Source organism: Emydura macquarii, unplaced genomic scaffold, assembly GCF_026122565.2.
Source record: "Emydura macquarii macquarii isolate MOO-44397 ecotype Brisbane River unplaced genomic scaffold, CSIRO-AGI_Emac_v2 contig_3390, whole genome shotgun sequence".
Classification (NCBI taxonomy): domain Eukaryota; kingdom Metazoa; phylum Chordata; order Testudines; family Chelidae; genus Emydura; species Emydura macquarii.
Window position 1 is genome coordinate 2,651,542 of NW_027133527.1, and position 17,933 is coordinate 2,669,474.

Below are 17,933 nucleotides of genomic sequence, written 5' to 3' on the forward strand. Positions count from 1 at the left end.
TTCTTTTATCAGCTACCCTCGGCTAATAACCTGCTAACCAGTCAGGATGCTTTCACTAACCTAGATGGGTTAATAAAGAAATTGCGCAATGTTTTAATACCGCGTGCTGCACAGAACCACAGGAGACGCTTGCGGCTCGGGACCCTCCGGCTGAGTCTCCCTGATCCAGACGTAATGCTCTATCTCAGCGTTGAGGAATCCGTTGTTCTCTGGATTTCCTTGGTGCACGATGGGCTGGTTACACCAGCAAGTTGGATCGACCCCGTCACGTCGCTAGGGATGTGAAAAACGTACACCCTTGGGAGATGTAGTGAAGCCGACCTAACCCCACTTGGTCAGCGGAAGGTGTGGCTTTGCTCCAGCAATGGCAGGACCCCCTTGTCACTGCAGTAAGAGTCTACACTAGGAACGCTATGGTGGAGCAGCTGCCCCCTTACGGCGTTTCTAGTGTAGACACAGCCCCGTGGTGGTGCCCTGCTGCAGAGTCCGTAACAATGAGTGTCTGGCTGGCAGGGCTCAGTGCATTTAGCAGGGTGCATGGTTGCTGGAGCTAGTGTGACGCCCCCCTCCCCCAGACATGGGGGGAGACCCCCGTGTCCGCTCAGACTGGACACACACGGGCTGTGTGCGGACGCAGACGGGCTGTTGTTCTTGGGATGGTCGTATGTGGGGAGTTCAGGCTTTTAGTGCCGACGTCAGGGCCCCGGGCAAGGGACGGACAAGCAGCTCTCCTGGCTTCTCTGCACGGGCTGGCACACGTCTCCCTCTCCCCTCCCCAGGCACGAGGACGGCACGGTCCGGTTCTGGGACGCCTCGGGAGTGTCTCTGCGGCCGCTGTACAAACTGGGCACGGCCAACATCTTCCAGACGGACTGCGAGCACAACGACAGCCTCAACCAGGCCAGCGAGGAGGAGTGGCCTCCGTTCCGAAAGGTACCGACCCTTCCCCGTCCCCGGGGCAGTGCTAGGGCCTCCGGCTGGGGCCCCTTTTCCTTGGTGCCATTGGGCCTGTCCCAGACTGTCCCGTCCCGCCATATCACAGCCGGGGCCCGGCTGGCTGAGGGTTCCCGAGCGGCCTCTGGAGCTGATGCGCTCCCCAGATGCACGCTCCTTCCTCCCTGCCGTGTGAAGGTGCTTGTGGGAAGGGAGGTGCTGATGGGAGTCAGAAAACGAGTCTCTCTCCGATGTGGCGCACACAGCGTCTAGGGCCGTGCTGGGCTCTCTCACCATCTTGTTCTCGGGCACCGCTGGCTGAGCTGCTGCGGCGGGGTGTGCGGGCAGCCCCCAAAACCTCCCATCACCACTTCCCGGCTGGACACGGAGCTGGTACAGCCTCACGGCCTGCTGGGGGCACGGGCGCCCCTGTCCGGTGGCTGATCGATTTCAGGCCAGAGGCGCCGTGAGTGTCCGTGGCAATCCCCTAATGCATCCTGTAGCCAGGCTGCGTCCGACTCCCTGGTTCGTAGCCCCTATGTCTGTGACACATGACCAGGGCCGGTCGGCTAGTCCAGGAGCTGTTAGTGCAGTGGGTTTCCGTCCACTTGCTGGAGGAGCTCTGCTTGCCCATGGCTGCCTTCATGAAGAACTGGAATTGCTGGCCAGACGACCGACAGCCGGGCCTGCATCTGATCCAAACCTGTCAGCCACAGCACCAGAGCCCGAAGTCCTGGGCTGGCTGTTTCGGCAAGAGCTGTGTAACAATGCAGCCCAGTGTCAAAGGTCGGGGGCGCCCGGCGAGGGCTTTGCACTGGGACCGCGGTTCAAAGGGTCCCGGCTGGGGTTTAAGGTAGGATCCAAGGGTGAGGATGGATGAGGATGGAGGGTGAGACGTTGGCATGTGAGATGGCCCGGCGGAGCCCCAGACGAAAGCCGGGTCTCGCTCTCCTGCAGCCTCTCACCCCCTCTTTTTCCTGTCTCCATCCTCCAGGTGGGCTGCTTCGACCCGTACAGCGACGACCCCCGACTGGGCATCCAGAAGATCGCGCTGTGTAAATACACGGCCAGGATGGTGGTGGCTGGGACTGCTGGGCAGGTAGAGCGGCTGGGCGGAGAAGCTCTATGGGGACAGGCCTCTTCTGTTGCTGGGTTTCTCTTGTGGGTAAAGTTGGGTGGGGGCCGGGAGCGCCTGGGCTGGGGCAGAGACCCCGTATTCACTGGGGAGGATGGGGTTTCTCGGACCGTGCCTGCCCCCTGGCCTCTGCATTTTCCCTGGGGCTAGAGCGCTGATGGCAGGCCCTGCTCCAGCATGCGTATTTCCCAGCCAGCCCGGCGACCTGGGGTGAAGGGAAGCACCCCAGGGCTGGTGGGATCTGCCCCAGGGCTTGGCAGACATGCTGAGGGCGGGTTTGACCCGGTTGGGGACGCTGTGTGTGTTTGCAATCGGCTGGGGAGCATCTGCTCTGTCTCCCTCTGCTTTTGGGGATCCGGCTGTCTGCTCAGCCGTCTGGCTTCAATGTGAGCAGGGATAACCCCCTTTGTTAGTGACCACTGCCCCGGGGCTGTGCTCCACTGGGCAGCCAGCGCCGACGGTCTGAGCGTACCAGCCGCTTCCTGGATGAGAGGTTCCCCCTGCCCGGCTGTCACAGGAGACTGGAGGGCTTGATCCTCTCCCCTCATTGCAGCTACCATCTGGCTTTGGCAGGGCTGGGCTGGGAGGAGGGGTGTTGGCCCTGGGATAACCGCGGTTGCAGCAGCTCAGGGCTGAGTGTGCTTCAGAAGAGCCCGGAGCCTGCGTCCGTCTCACGGGCCCCGCGCAGCCCGTGCCCTGCCATTGCTGGTGGGACCGACCCTCTGCCTCTCGCCAGGTGCTCGTCATGGAGCTGAGTGACGAGACGTCCGATCACACGCTCAGCGTCGCCACGGTGGACCTGCTGCAGGACCGCGAGGGCTTCACCTGGAAGGGGCACGATCGGCTCCCCCCCAAGAATGGCTCCGTTGCCTTCAGCCCGGGCTTCCAGCCCAGCGTGCTGGTGCAGTGCATGCCGCCGGCCGCCGTCACCGCCGTGACGCTGCACTCCGAGTGGAACCTGGTGGCTTTCGGCACCAGCCACGGCTTTGGGCTCTTCGACTATTACCGCCGCAACCCGGTGCTGGCCAGGTAGGAGGACCCGGGAGCTGCATTCCCTCCTCCGCGGGGGACAGACTGCAGCCACGGCGCTCGTCCCGGCCAGCTCGGTGCGCGTGCGGGGCTGCAGAGCCCACGGGCGAAGGATCACGGCTAGCCCCCCAGGGCAGATGGGCGGGGGCCGGGCTCTATGGAGGGGGCACCCTGCTGCCCCACAACTACCCTCTACCCCTGCTGGAAGGAGCCTTGTCACTGTGTGGGTGGTGGCCCCAGCTCGGCGCTGTGCTGGGAGAAGCTGGGGTGCTCTGCGCTTGCCGGAGGCCCCGTGCCCCACGAATGAGGCGCAGGGAGGTTGAAACGTTGCGGGGCGGGTCCCTTTCCCTGGCACCAATCCTCACCAAGACCTAGGGGAGTCTGCTCGGGGAAGTAGGTGCTGTGACTTGCCGGCACTGTCCCGTGCGATGCTGCCGCCTCCTGCCGGCTTGGCCACAGGCCACCGGCGGCCCCCGACAGCAGCTTGGCGCGTACGGCTCTCCTGCCATCTGAGCCGTCTAGGGCTGCCGAGTGAGCAAGGGGGGCGGCGGGCTGTCCATCTCCCTGCCAGGAACCTCTCCAGACAGCAATGGGGGACCGAGCGCTGCATGGGGCTGTGGGACCCGTTGGGGGAGCGTCGCTAGGAAGAGGGTCCCTCGATGGAGCCGCTCATTGAGTGGGGGGGGGACCGCCACGACCGCTCGCATGCTTGCGGAGCGTGGTTTAGACACCGGGTCCCAGCTGGACCCAGGATGCGCTCCACTAGCTAGGCTTGCTCGGCGTTTGGCTCCCCTGCCGCCAGGTCGTGCCCCTGGGTTGCTGAGTTCTCGGCGGGGACAGAGGCTGCCCTGGGCACACCTGATCCTCCTGTCGGGGGTGGCTGAGAGGTGTCCTGTGGTCCCAGAGGGGACTTACTGCGGAGGCAGTCGAGGCCGCTGTTGGAGGAGGTGAGGGGTCTAGTCCCCGTTCCCCTGTGTTGGTGGGTTACCTGGTAAGCGCCTGTTTCAAGCGACGGGCCGGGGGTCTGCTCGGGGAGAAGGCAGGGAAACGAGTCTCCCCTCTGAACGTGGCGAATCCTCGGGGGTCCCTGGTCCTGGGCCCCAGGCCGTGGCGAGCCATGGGCTGGCGCTGAGCAGCTGTCTTGCGCTGCAGGTGCACGCTCCATCCCAACGACTCCCTGGCCATGGAGGGGCCCCTCTCCCGCGTGAAGTCTCTGAAGAAGTCCTTGCGCCAGTCCTTCCGCAGGATCCGCAAAAGCAGGGTCTCCGGCAAGAAGAGGGTCAACGCCAGCAGCCCGTCCAACAAGGTAACTGCGGGGCAGGGCATGGGGGGGCAGGGAGTGACGTACCAATCGGCCACAGTGCAGGGGGTGAGCAGAGCCTGCCGTGTTAGCGCTGGGCACTGCGTCCCGTGCACCTCACCCCGGGAAATCCCCCTCCCTGTCCAGACAGTAAACTCAGCGCAAAGCGGGGATGTCACTGGGAGCAGGGTTCGCGACCTCTTGCGCCTTAGCTGGCGGGGCGGCGTGTTGGCTTTTCAGCAAGGGATGCCCTTTATCCCCCGCGTGCCTTGAGCACCGGAGAGGGACGTGAGCAGAACGAGGCGTTACTCAGACAGTGTGAGAACTTGCAGCTGCTCCCGCGCTGGCCCCGCTCAGCAGCGTCCTCCAGGGGAGATGAGGCTTGAGTTTCTAATGTCCGAACCAAGCAGAATCCCTTCTCCCGCTGCTTCCTGTGATGAATGTCTTCCAGGCACAGGGGAACTGAGGCCCAGGGCGGCTGAGTGAGCTGCCTGAGGTCACACGGGAAGTCAGTAGCAGAGCAGCGAATTGCCCCTCCTATGTCCCTGGCTAGTGCCTTGATCATCCTACCCCCCTGTAGCGTAGAACTCATTCCTCATCCTCCCAGCACCTGGAGGGTCCCCTGATGTCCTGCTGGGATCCCAGGAGGGGGCTGGCTGAGGGAAGAAGCTGCCATTTGGAATCCAGGCTGCTCACTGGGACGCGTGTCTCATCCGCCAGGTGCAAGAAGCCAACGCCCAGCTGGCCGAGCAGGCGGGGCCCCCCGACGTGGAGATGACCCCTGTGCAGAGGCGGATCGAGCCCCGGTCGGCCGACGACTCGCTCTCAGGGGTGGTGCGCTGCCTGTACTTTGCCGATACCTTCCTCCGAGATGGTAAGGCCCCATGAGCCCAGCTGCAGCTGTTGGTGGCCATACAAAAGTGCAGCTAGGGAGGGGATCCTGCGAGGCCTGTTGGCACAAGCACTGCCGTGCTGAGCTGGATTGCATCTCCCCTGGCTGGACACCTTGCCTCTGCCAGCGCTGAATACGAGATGCCTAAGAGGCAGGTGGGGCACCAGGAATGCTGCACTGCTGGTACAGCACTGTACCAAGAAGCAGGGGCAGTTTCTTCCTGACCTTGTCTGGTGCTCAGCTTACGCCCTGCAGCATGATCATTAATGGTGAATATAACTATACTAGTAGCACTGCAGAGAGAATTCCTACTCCTTAGAAATGTCTAATCTTTAAACTCTGTTTACTGCAGTAAAATCATGTGGCAGAGAGTTCCCCTGGCTAGCACTACCTTGTGCAGTTCTTCCTTTGGTGGTTAGACTAGCCAGTGCTAAAGATCCCGAGCTCAGAAAGCATGATAGACCCAGGGTGTCCCTGGGGTCCTGGTGTGGGTTGATGTTGTGCGAACGCTGCGGGCTGCCTGGGGGGGAGCCAGTTTTGCCCCAGTGGCCCCCTCCTTGAGAGGGCCCCCAAACCGAGCGGCCTTGCAGCCTGGCACAAACCGGAGTGGGGCCGTGACCCCGCATGCGCCTGGTCGCAATGTCCAGGCTGTGGAGCCGGGCCCAGACCTGTGGGATCGAAAACGCAGCTGTGGGGTGAGGTGACTCCCCAGCGCGCCCCGTCACCCCAGGGCCGCTCCTCAGCAGTCCGGTTTGGTTTTTTTGATGGGGAGGCGGGCTCAGTGTCAGACTTTGCCCCGTGCCTCCCAAAACCTCCCTGCAGCCCTATTAATGCCGCTGCTTTGCATCCCCCCTCCCCCAGCCGCGCACCACGGGCCCAGCATGTGGGCTGGGACGAACTCGGGCTCCGTGTTTGCCTATGCCCTGGAGGTCCCGTCCCAGGAGAAGTTCTCCGAGCGCTCGGTGGAAGCCGTGCTGGGCAAGGAGATCCAGCTGATGCACAGGGCGCCTGTGGTGTCCATCGCGGTCCTGGACGGGCGGGGGAACCCTCTCCCGGAGCCCTACGAGGTGTCCCGGGACCTGGCCAAAGCCCCGGACATGCAGGGCAGCCATTCGGTGCTCATCGCCTCCGAGGAACAGTTCAAGGTAAGAGCGATCCCGTGGAGCTGGCCGTGGGATCTATAGGGTGGTGGCCGTGGGCTAGTGAACATGAAGGTCGTGGCCGCGGCTGCTGCTGGCCGGAGCCCTGGCACGCTTGAGGGAGGCCCTGATCCTCGCTGTTAAGCCTCAGCCAGGCCACGGTTAGAGCCCCTCGTTGGTACTCTTGGCAATGGGGCGTGCAGCCACAACGTGGGTCCTTGCCCCATAGCAGTGGGGTCAGGGCAGGGGGAGGCAGGCCCAGGCCCCTGCTCTCCAGCCTGCCTGCCCTCTGCCTCGCCCAGGTGTTCACGCTGCCGAAAGTCAGCGCCAAGACCAAGTTCAAGCTGACGGCCCACGAGGGCTGCCGGGTGCGGAAGGTGGCGCTGGCGAGTTTCACCAGCCTGGCCTGCGAGGACTACACAGAGAACTGCCTGGCCTGCCTCACCAACCTGGGGGACATCCACATCTTCACGGTGCCCGGCCTGCGGCCCCAGGTGCACTACGACTGCATCCGCAAGGAGGACATCAGCGGCATTGCCTCCTGCGTCTTCACCAAGCACGGCCAAGGTGAGCGGGCCGCGCCCGGGGGGCTGGAGGTTGCCGGGCAGGCCGGGCCGTGGCTTCGGACCAGGCTTCGGTTCCGCCGGTGCCATTTACTTGGCCCCGGGCTCCCGTGTTGTCGGAGGCAGCGCTCCACAGTGGGTAGAGCTCTGCACCTCTGTCTCCTCTCCGGGCTGGCAGGGACTCGCTGTCCGCGCAGGGCCGAGCACGGCGGTGCCCTGGCAGAGCCGGACCACGGCCGGGGAAGCTCTGGGGAGCGGTTCTGGCAATAGCTGGTGCATTGAGATCCTGCTGGTGCTGAGACGCCAGGTGCGCGCCAGCTGCCCTGGTTAAGCTGTGCGAGTCGGTGTCGGCCGCTGACCCTGGGGGACCGACTCTCTCTGGGCTCCTTCTCCCCAGGCTTCTACCTGATCTCGCCTTCTGAGTTCGAGCGATTCTCCCTGAGCGCCCGCAACATCACCGAGCCGCTGTGCTCGCTGGAGCTCGCCCGGCTTCGCGGCACCACCTGTCTCAGGTAGGCCAGTCGCCCGGGCTGCAGGAACCGCCAGCTGCTGCCTTCTGAAATAGCGCGTCCCTGGTGGGGAAGGCTGGGCTCGTCGGGGGTCGGCAGCCTCCCAGCGTAGGGAAACTTCCTCCGCCTCCCGCTCCCCATCACTGCTGGACCACAGCAAACTGGCTTCTGGCTGCGTCCTGGCCGCTCTGTCCCTGAGCAGTTGGCCTGTGCCCGCACGGCCCTGATGGGGCAGGGCAGATGCCTTCAATCCCGAAGGCCCCGTCCTCTGTCCCACGCGGGAATGTAGCAGCTGTGGGTGACCATGGGCCTGTCTGCTGTTGAGTCCCCGGCAGAAATGTGCCCCCTCCCCTCCCCTCCCCTCGGCGTGGGCTGGGAGCTGGCAGCGACGGAAACGGCCTTCTCTCCTTGCTCCTCAGCGCCAGTTTCACCGGGACGCCGAAACTGACCCAGGCCAACGGGACGCACGTGCTGCAGGGCTCGGAGGCGAACGGCTGCACCGGCGATGGCGCCCGTAAGGAAAAGCGCTCGGGCTCTCTGAAACGCGCCGGGTCTCGGTGCACTGGGGGTGTTGACTGAGCTGTGCTTCGCAGCCTGCCGAGCCTCCGCTGCCTTGATGGTACAGATGGGGAAACTGAGGCACGGAGGGGCTGGAACTCGGCCAAGGTCTGTGGGGATTGAGGCAGAGGAGGGTCATTGTGATTTTCGCTGTAAGGCTGACCTCCTTGGCGGTGCATAGGAAGGGAACACTATGGACCCGAACTGCACTTGTAAGCCTCGAGCTGTGCTCTCCCTGGCCTGTTGTGGGGTGAAGTGCTCCTGGGTGGTGAATATCCTTGACTCTCCACCAGACAGGTCCAGTGTCAAAGCAGGCCACTGACAGGCTGGCGCCGGCCTGATGGCACCTGGGCGTCCCACTGAGGCGTGCAGGAGGCTGGCATGCAGCCTGGCCGTGGCAGACATCTCACACAGCCCATGTGGTGCCACAGCAACTCCCCTTCTTGTGTAGCAGGGACCATCCCTGCCCCTGGCCCCAACAGCTGCTGGGACAGTTTGGTCCCGTGGGAAGGCTCGCCCCATAGGCGCTGGCAGTTGGGACGCCCTCCGGCATCAGGAACATGGCTGGCACCGCTCCGGATGGGCTGTCTCTGAGGATGGGGGGTGTTGTCCAGGGGAGCTGTCAGCTCCTAGCTGTGCTGGCCTGGGGTGCAAACACCCGGCCTGCCCTCTAGCAGGGCTGGCACCAGGAGATGTCCTGGAGCCAAACCCATCCCTGCCTGCGTTCTCCTCCAGGGACGCCCGAGGAACACCAGGCTGCCTTCTCCCCCACGCCCATCGACTCGCCAAACAGCGTGGAGAGCCCCCTGGACGCCTCCGGGGACATCACCGTGGAGGAAGTGAAAGATTTCCTGTCGTAAGTTGGGGCGCTGGGGAGTCACTGGAGCAACGAGCGGGAGTGGTCTCTGCTGGAGAACTCCCCATTGCCAGCCTGGGGGGTTGGGCGGGGAGGGAGTTTTTGCAAGACAAATGAGTTTCCCCTTCTCCCAGGCTCCAGTGGTTGGATGGGCCACCTGCTCCGGCCATGGTCTGTCCCAGCTCTCAGGGTTGTTCTGTGCGTACCAGGGCCTGGAATCTGCCCTGGCCACTAGCACGGCCGGACTTGGCTCATGAGCGTCGTCTCGCAGAGCTAGGTCGCTGCCTGTAGGAGGTGCTGTGTGAACCTTGCTCCTTTAGCCCCGGAAGCTGGGAGGCTTCAATACCAGCTCTCCCTGCCCTAACCAAAACCAGCCTCCCCCGTCAGCGGGAGCAACGGACCCTCTCGTCTTTTCCTGAATGTTCAGGAGGCAGGGTGGCGTGCAGAACCCAGGGGCATGCGGCTCTACTGGGCTGGGGGAAGGCGTCTTCGGCCCGGCTGCCAGAACTGTCTCAGTGGTAGCGTCTTCTCTTCCAGCTCCGCGGAGGAAGCCGAGAAGAACCTGAGGAACATGAGCGAAGACGAGGCCCGCTCTCCGGGGCTCCTGATTAAATGAGGTGGGTGGTTCTATTGGGTGGGGGGGGACCTCGCTCTGTCAGAGCGGTGGGGCCCGGTGCAACGGTCCCCAGTGCCACGCTCTCCTGACCCCTCCCTACCTAGCACCTGATGCTGTGTCTGAAAGCCCGGCTGGCGTCGTCTGGCCCCCGGAGCCCAGCGGCTGGCTGGTTTGTAAGCCGGGAGGGCCCAGCCTCCTTCTGCTGGCCTTGGAACCGTGCTGGCCTCTCCTCATCCAGCCCGGCGCTGCCGCGTCTCCAGAACCACTGGGCCGGAGGCAGACATCCCCAGCCAGGACTCTGCTCCGCGGAGCCCCTCTGCCAGGTTTCACACCCGACCCAGGCTCTGCTGGGGCTGCGTGGCTGCCCCCGGGAGGCAGAGGAGCTGGATCTCCCTGCTGCTGGAGCGAAAGGCCCCGTTGGCCGGAGACGTGTTGCTGCCCAGCCCAGGATCCCCCTGTAAGAAGCAAGGCCCCAGCATCCGCAGTGAGGAAGCTTCCACCCAGACGATGGACGCAGAAGACTGGTGAATGGCTCCGTTGTGGGTCCCGCCTGCGCTGCCCTCTGGAGAGCTGCCCGCTGAGCTGTGCCAGTCGGTGGCAGCTGGGAGACTCCTTCCCCCACCCCGATGCAGAGCGAGGCTGCGCCAGAATCCAGTGGCTGCCGTGTGTGAACGACAGAAGCTGGGGTGCAATGGACTAGGGCTGGGGCTGTCCTGGAAACTCGCAGGCCCGAGCCGCTGGCGGGAGCAGCATGGCTAGAGCTCCGACCCTCGCTCTCCTAAGACGCAGGCTCCAGCCACCTGAGACCAGGGAGAATCTGTCAGTATAGGGAATATGACCACTAGCTGAGCAGTCCTGATTCTATCCAGCACAGGGTGGCGTCCCCCACTCACACTGCTCTGCTTACAGGCGTGGGCTGGACTGCAACTCCTGCTCTGACTCCCTCTATCTTGGAGCCAGTCGCTAAACTGCCCTGCCTCAGTTTCCCCACTCTCTTGAATGGGAGTCGTGCTTACTGCCCCCGGTGAGACAGAGGTGAGGGGTCAGCTATGGGCTGTTGGAGAACTGCTTTGGTTCCTCCTCCCTCCTCCCCCCCCCCCCCCATGCCGGGGATGGGGCTGACTTCTGGTGCAGACCGTTGGAAGGCATAGCTGCCTGCTCCAAGATTTATCCTCTGTTGGGGGTTAGGGGGAGACCTTCATGGGGGCAGGTTGCCCCACATCGGCCCCCTACGGGATGTCTTGCACCTTCCTCCGAAGCATGTGATGCTGGCTGCTGTCAGAAAGGGCTAGATGTCCTGTGGGCCTGCTCTGGTCTGGTGAGTCCTGTGTGTTCAATCATCCAGTCGCCACTCTGCTGTTTGGAATAGCGCTCCCCAGGTGCTGATGTGGGGGGTCCTTGCCGTGGGGCAGGTGCCCCCCAGTCTTCCCCACCTCCCTAGCACGGGATCTGTAGGGGCCCAGTTCAGCAGGACTGGCCTGGATAAAGGGCTCCTGTTAGAGAGCGGGTGGAGAGTCAGAACTGGGGTCCCGGGGGCAGCGTTGGTGTTCTGGATTTCCATTCCCTTCGGAAGGCAAAGCAGGAGTCGGTCCCGACTCAACGCTTTGTTCACAGCAAACCTGCCCCCGAGAGCCCCAGCTCTGAGGTTCCCAGCTCAGCCCTGTCCCCCTTGACGGAGCCAGGAACTTTGGAGTCTGGGTGGCAACCCTGCCTGAGTTGACGCGTTCCCACTAAACCTTGTGCTCTCCGGGAGTGGGCGTTTTCCAATGGACACTGGGTTCTGTTAGGAAACTCCTGGCTTGCTCCATGCAGCCGAGAGTCAAAACCGCAGCCCTCCTTGCTCGCGGGGCCCACCCTTCCACACCAGCGCGGCCACCAGCATCAGCTCTGGGCTGGAGCGAGGGACGTGAGCTGGACGCAGCGACCCCCACGTACAGCACCCTGCACGCTGCATCCGGGGGGTTCCTTTCTCTGGCCAACCTGAAGCTAATCAGCGGTCAGGACTGTGGCCTTCCTGGGATGCTGGTTGGCTGGCTGCTGTGGTGGGAAAGCCGGCTCCATGGAGCCAGATGATCCCGTGTGGATCTCTGTGTGTTCGCTGATTGTGTGTCTGGTCCACTGAGCCCTCCCGTGTGTTTAAATCCTCGGGGCAGCTGCCGTCTGGTGGATTGAACGTGGGGCTTGGAGTCAGGACTCCTGGGTCCTATTCCTGGCTGGGCCTCGGCAGGCTGGCCTCGGTCCCGTTTTCCCCAGCTGTGACGTGGGGGCAAGGTCCTGAATTCACTCTCTTCTTGGTGGCCCCACTCTGAAGGGACCGCTGCTGCCCCCATGTGCCGGTTCGCTGCCCTGGCAGCCCATCTGGGTTCGAAATGCTCCGTTTAAGCCCTTCATATCGTTAGGGGAGATGCTGCAATTTGTGTCGTGCCTCACTTCCTCCTTCAATAAAGGCAGCCGGGGTGGGGGGAGCGTTTAGCGGTGTGTTAATTTAATGGCTGATCCCTGGGGGGTCTTCTAGGTTTGATAACGGCAGCGCAGGCTCCTGCAGGGAGGGGAAGGCAGGGTGGCTTTTTCTAGGGGAACCTCAAGATTGGTTCTGTGGATCTCTGCCGGGTGGGGTTCAGCTAGTACAGGCCTGGGGACGGCACAGTCCCTTGTTTCTGTTCATGCCTGTGGGCGGGCTTGTCCGCAGTGGGGAGTGAACCTTGACTCTGAAAGCCGGGGTTTAAACAACCCATCTCTGTCTGCCAGGACGAGCGGCCCTGCCCTCCTCGAGGGGGACGGAGTGCTCTGCTGGGCGGGTTACACAACTCAGCTGCTGCTCGCCACCTAGCCAGACTGAAAGCACAGCTGCTGCCATGGGGTGAAAGACTCTCCAGTAGCTGCCAGCTGTATAGGGCTTATGACCCACATATGATTGTATCCAGCAGTATTCTGCATTAGCTGCTTCATGCCTAGAACTGGTGACATTTTTGAAGCCGCCTTTCCCGTCGCGAGATTCGCCAGGGCCCTTTTTTGATCACTTCCCCCACGTTTGGCCAGTTGCTTTAAAAAAAATCTTCCCTCCCTCCCTTTTTGTATAAAGAGCAATGAGCGGAAGCTGGCCGGCCACAGCTGAACCCAAGTCATTGCAAGGAGACCTTTTCCTGCCCCTTTTCTGCTATTTGAAAAGCCTCTCGGCCGTACTTGTGCTCAGGACCGGGCAGGACGGTGTCTCTCTCTCTTTCCGTGTTGCATCCTGCGGCATAAACTCTGGGATCCCCCCCACAATCATAACTGGAAGGGGGTGGGACCTCTCGAAAGCTGTGTGCCCCCTGGGGGGGGGGAAGGGTATCTCCCATCCCCTACTTGCCCCGCAGCTGAGCCCGGGCTGGTGGTGCCGTGCAGTATCCAGCCCGGGACGCGGCACTGATGGATTTGCCTGTGCTCTCTTTAGGGACTGCGCGTCGTCAGGACTCAGCGGCCCATCTCTGCCCTTGGATTCCATGGACACACGACTTGACTGAGCCCGGCCGTCGGCTCCGCTTCTCCCAGAGACCCTCAGCGTAACTTAGACTCGCCTCTTCTCTCTAACAGCCGGCCGGGAAGCTGGGGTGCGACGCCTCCCCTGCTCTGCCCCGGTCAGGAGGTTCTCTCTCCGCCAGCGAGCCCAGCGCACGGCCACATTGCAGCTCTGCCCCCTCGTAGCGAAAACCGGACACACGGGGGCAGTGGGATGGGACCGCTGCTTCAGCCTGGCCGAGACCAGGAAGGACTGGATCTGTCTCCAGGGACCCCCTTGCTGGGACGCTGCATCACACAGACATCTGGGGGGAGGGTTTTGTACCGTTCTCTGTTTGGGTTCCCCCCCCCTCCTCTGCTGAGCTCCCCAAACGACTCCGCCAGCTGTGGCGGGGAGATGACACCATTGCTTGGCTTGGGGGGACGTGTTTACAAGTTTATTCCTCCCTCGAGCCGCTCTAAATACGTCTACCTTCTGTGGACCCTGACCTGCCCCATAGGGCTTCAGAGAAGCCCATGGAGGGTGCGTGGGTGGGAGACTCGCCTTAACCCCCGTCTGCCACCAAGGGGCCCTCTCGGGCGATGCTCCATTTCTCAGCGGCGGTGGGCGTTTCCCCGCCCGGGTCAATGTCGTCCCTCGTGCCAGGCCCGGGGCGGATGATCTCTACCGAAGCAGAGCCCATCAGGAGGTCGGCCGCAGGTTAGTGCTTGCCCCTTGCCCTTCGGGCTGTCTCGAGGAGCGGGGTTCACCCTCTGCGGACCACGGGAGCCCCGGCTGGCTCTCGGTGTGAAGTGACGGGCGGCTGGGAGAAGCTGGCGCCTGCTAGGAAGCCCCCCCGGCTGGGGCGGTGCCAGCGGTCCGCTGTAGCAGGCGGGCGAGCGCTGTGGCACGGCTCCAGACGGCCAGGCTGGTGCCCACCTCCCTCCCCAGCACCCTTCACTCCTCCTCGGGCAGCGGTAGAGCTGAATTCCTGCACTCGCGCTGGTTTAGGGGGGTGGGTTGCGGGTCTCCTCTTCACAGCCGGCTCCAACGAGGGTCCCCCCACACCCCTTTGGAGCACCTTGAATGAATGAGCCCAGATCAAAGCCGGTCCGCCCCGTGCGTGGCTCGCCTGGGGGGGGGCGGCTCCCTGGCATGCTGAGATGCTGGGGGTAGCCCAGGCCTGCCTAAGCGTTAGATGCCAAAACAAGGGGCTGTAGTCTCCCCCCTCTGGAAACCGGTCCCCGGCATTCCCACACGTGGCTTCCACAAGGCCGTTCACCCGCAGCTGTGACTTCCCCGGCTGTGACGGCCCCGAGGCCTGCGGAGGAAGTTCCCTTCCTAGGCTTGCCAGTAAGGCCGGGGCCCAGCCAGCCCCTAAGCATCCTCCGAACTGGTTTTCCGGCCGGCCTGCTTTCAACGTGGGCAGCCCCTCGCCCCGGTTACACTTTTAGCCCTTCGTGGCATTGGAAAGTTCCCCCTCCCCTGGGATGAAATGTGGATGCAGGGCAGGGAAGGTCATTTGGGTAGGGGTGGAAATGCGGGCGCCTGTCCATCATCAGGCGTGGTCCTGGCAGCCTGCTCCGTTTCAGCCGGCTGCGTTAGCCCGTTTCCGTAGGCTCCTGCTTTTCCTGAAGCGCCACTTGACTCTGTGCATGGGGGGGTTTGGTGAATGTTGAAGATGGCTTGTTTGATTTGGCCAAACCTAAAGGGGGGAGGGGGAAGGACAGCACTAAAAAACTTCGCCTGAGCAGCTGTCGATTCAGCAGTATTAGTGTTCATAGTTGCTCTGAGCCGTGGGCGTAGAGCAGAGCAGGGTGGCTGGGGGGGGATTCCTGTCTCTAAACAGGTGTGGAAGGCCTGCAGGGGCCAGCTGGTCGGGGCTCCCCTGGGGCTGGATCCTGCCACCTTTGGATCAGGGTGGTGGTTTCTCCCCGTGGAGCTGGAAGGCGGAAGCGTGGCCTGGAGCTAGACTCTAGCCTGGCTTCCACGGTGCTGTGCTTCGTGCTTTCTGATCAGCACCAGGGCCGCGGCTCTAGCGTGGGAACGTCCCCCGCTCGGCTCTGCTCTTCCCCGGGGGGGGGGGGGGGATCTTGCAGCCGGGCCGGCTTTTATTGATGCCACCTTCCTTCATTCCAAACTAGCCCTCTCAGCTTTCTCCCTTGGCTGCGGGAAGCCTTTTCCCAGGGTGTATCTTCGCTTCCAGTGCCGCTGGCCAGGCCTGGCTTCCCCCCCATTGCAGAGGCGGGGCCCGGAGCTGGAGGCCAAGGTGGGCCCAGGAGAGCGCGAATCCCGTACCTGGTCAATGCCTGATTTGAGGCGCCTTCCCTCTTCCACCCCCAGGTACCAGGGTTTTCAGGAGCCAGGGCCCTTGGGGATCATAGAGGTGTGGTTGGAGAGAGAAGGGCTGGGATGGTGGCATCTCCCTGCAGCCCCCTTCTCCCCCCATGGGTCATCAGCCCCCCCACCTTGCCAGCATGAGCAAAATCCCGTCTCCCCTCGGCCGGCCGGGGACCAGCACCTGCCTGTCTTGCCGCACGGCCTCGTGTGCCAAAAGAGCTCTGAGCCGCCCCGAGTTCTCTGGGCAGCTCTTTACTGGGGGGGCGCCTGCCGGCGACTCTCCCCGCGTCTCCGAGCCGGCACCACGTGAGTGAATGATGTTACTCGGGCGTCTGTGTGTGGGGTGGGTGGGAAATCGGTTAGGCAGGGGACCAAGACTTTGAGGCGTTGAAGGGGCTGGGGGCAGAGGAAGAATCTCAGCTGCACAAACCCTCTGCCCCCTCCTCGCTTCTGTTTGCTGATAGTATTTTTCTACGCCTGAGCTTTGCCACCAGAACCCATACTTTGTAGGGCTATTTTGGTACTTGATCGGGGGGGGGGGGGGGCGGGCGGCAAGAAATGGAGCTGCAATGTGCCATGGGTCCCCTGCGGTCGAACCCAGTCCCGTGGGGTGCTAGCGTCCCCTGTAGAACGTCCCCGCCGTCTCTCTTTTTGGTAAGATGACTAGCATTGTTTAGTTGTTCAATACTGGTTTTTAATATTGAAAATAAAGCATTTAATATCTCTTAGCTGTGGCTGTGCTTGTCCCTCTGCCCTGCGGTGCGTTCCTCCAAGGAGGGCTGGAGATGGTTGCCGGGGCCCTGGAGGGGTCTGGGATCACACCCTGGCCTCGAGGGCCGGGATCTGCCTGGGGTGTCGGGCACAAGCACACTTGCTGCACGGGGGCCTGGCCTGGCCAAAGACTGGCAGCACCAGCCGGACCCGCTGCTGGTGCCAGGAGAGCAGAAGGGAGGAGGGTTAAACAGCCGGGGGGAGGGAGCTGGTTCTGTCTTGCACCGAACCCCCCACCAGCCGGTGAACCTCCTGCTGAACAGCTGGGGGCAGGGAGCTGCCTCCTGTCCTTCCCCTCGGTACCTAACGGCCCTAAGAGCTGGGTCGGGTCCTGTCTGCGCCCGGTTCCTCTTCCCCTGGGGAGCGGCGGGGGCATCGCTAACCTCAGCTGGCGCGCGTCTGGGCTGCGTTCCAAAGGGCCGGTGCTGGGATGGCCCTGGCTCCATGCTGGGCGCTGTGGGTGCTTCCAAGGTGGGCAGGAGAGAAACCGGTGCCTTTCATAGACTGTGAGGCCAGCAGGGACCGTTGTGCTCCTCTGATCTGAACTTCCTGCACGTTGCAGGCCCCAGAACTCCCCCATCCACTCCTCTCCTGGAGCCCTGACCTCTGGCTGAGTTACTGATGTCCTCAAATCATGGTGTAAAGCTACAGAGAGATCCACCATTTCCACTAGTTCAAAGCAGTCAGTGACCCATGCCCCAAGCTGCAGAGGAAGGCCAAAGAACCCCTGCCAATCTGAGCTGGGGGAAATTCCTGCCTGCCCCCCACTACAGCCAGCAGTTAGACCTGAGCATGGGGACAGGACCCAGCAGCCACACCCCAGGGAAGGAATTGTTTGTCCATTTGTTCTTGTATCCCCGTTGGCGCGTCTCTTATAACCCCTCTCCCTCCCTCGTATTTATCCCTCTGATGTATTTGGGAAGAACCATCCTTTCTCCCCTCAGTCGCCTTGTGGTTGGCTAACCAAGCCAAGCGCTGAGTCTCCTCTGGTAAGGTAGGGTTTCTCTGCAGCCTTTCACTGCACTTATTCCAGTCTGAATGAATCTCTTAAATGTGGGAAACCAGAACTGCGCACGGTATTCCAGACGAGATCTCATCCGTGCCTGCTGTAGTGGTACAAACACATCCCTGTCTCTGCTGGAAATACCTCGCCTGGTGCATCCCAGGACTGCATTAGCCTTCTTCACGGCCACATCCCAGGGGCAGCCCATGGTCATCCTGTGATCAACCGATGTCCCTAGGTCTTTCTCCCATGTCCTCAACTTACAGCAAAAATTCTTGTTCTTAGTCCCTAAGTGCATGACTGTGCACTATTCAATTTCATCCCATTTCTATTACTCCAGTTCATCAGATCATCCAGATCTTCTTGTATGATAGCCCAATCCTCCTCTGGATTGGCAGTACGGCCCCACTTTGTCACTGCAGATTTTATTAGCGCATACCCACCTTTTGTCCCAAGGTCAGTAATAAAAGTGTTAAATAAGATGAGTCCCAAGATCCATGCCTGAAGAACTCCACTCGTAACCTCCCTCCAGCCTGACAGTTCACCCTGCCACATGACTGCTTGTCATCTCCCCTTTAACCAGTTCATTATCCACCTTTCCTTTCTCAGATTAATTCCCAGAGTCTCCAATTTAACAAATAATTTCACAGGTGGAACTGTATCAACTGCCTCACTGAAATCCAGCTAGCTTAGATCTTCTGCATTTCCTGTGGCTAAAAAAATCCGTCATCTTCTTAAAGCAGATCAGCTGGGCCTATCTACTTTTTGTAAAACCATGTTGTATTTTATCCCAAACTAGGGGGTCTATAGT

General features: G+C 62.1%; 1 protein-coding gene across 2 annotated transcripts in view; it reads left to right on the forward strand.

The window, feature by feature from the left end:
- LLGL1 (LLGL scribble cell polarity complex component 1) overlaps nt 1–16,076 on the forward strand; it is a 63,688-nt gene extending 47,612 nt beyond the window's left edge. For both annotated transcript variants that reach the window (XM_067534245.1, XM_067534247.1), the window contains exons 12-23: nt 780–933; nt 1,928–2,032; nt 2,805–3,097; nt 4,250–4,403; nt 5,118–5,271; nt 6,151–6,434; nt 6,731–6,995; nt 7,389–7,503; nt 7,920–8,014; nt 8,794–8,914; nt 9,452–9,531; nt 12,964–16,076. In XM_067534245.1, the coding sequence (XP_067390346.1) occupies nt 780–933; nt 1,928–2,032; nt 2,805–3,097; nt 4,250–4,403; nt 5,118–5,271; nt 6,151–6,434; nt 6,731–6,995; nt 7,389–7,503; nt 7,920–8,014; nt 8,794–8,914; nt 9,452–9,530 (1,819 nt within the window). In that variant the 3' untranslated portion in view covers nt 9,531; nt 12,964–16,076. The remainder of the gene's footprint in view (nt 1–779; nt 934–1,927; nt 2,033–2,804; nt 3,098–4,249; nt 4,404–5,117; nt 5,272–6,150; nt 6,435–6,730; nt 6,996–7,388; nt 7,504–7,919; nt 8,015–8,793; nt 8,915–9,451; nt 9,532–12,963) is intronic.
- Nucleotides 16,077–17,933: the final 1,857 nt, after the last annotated feature.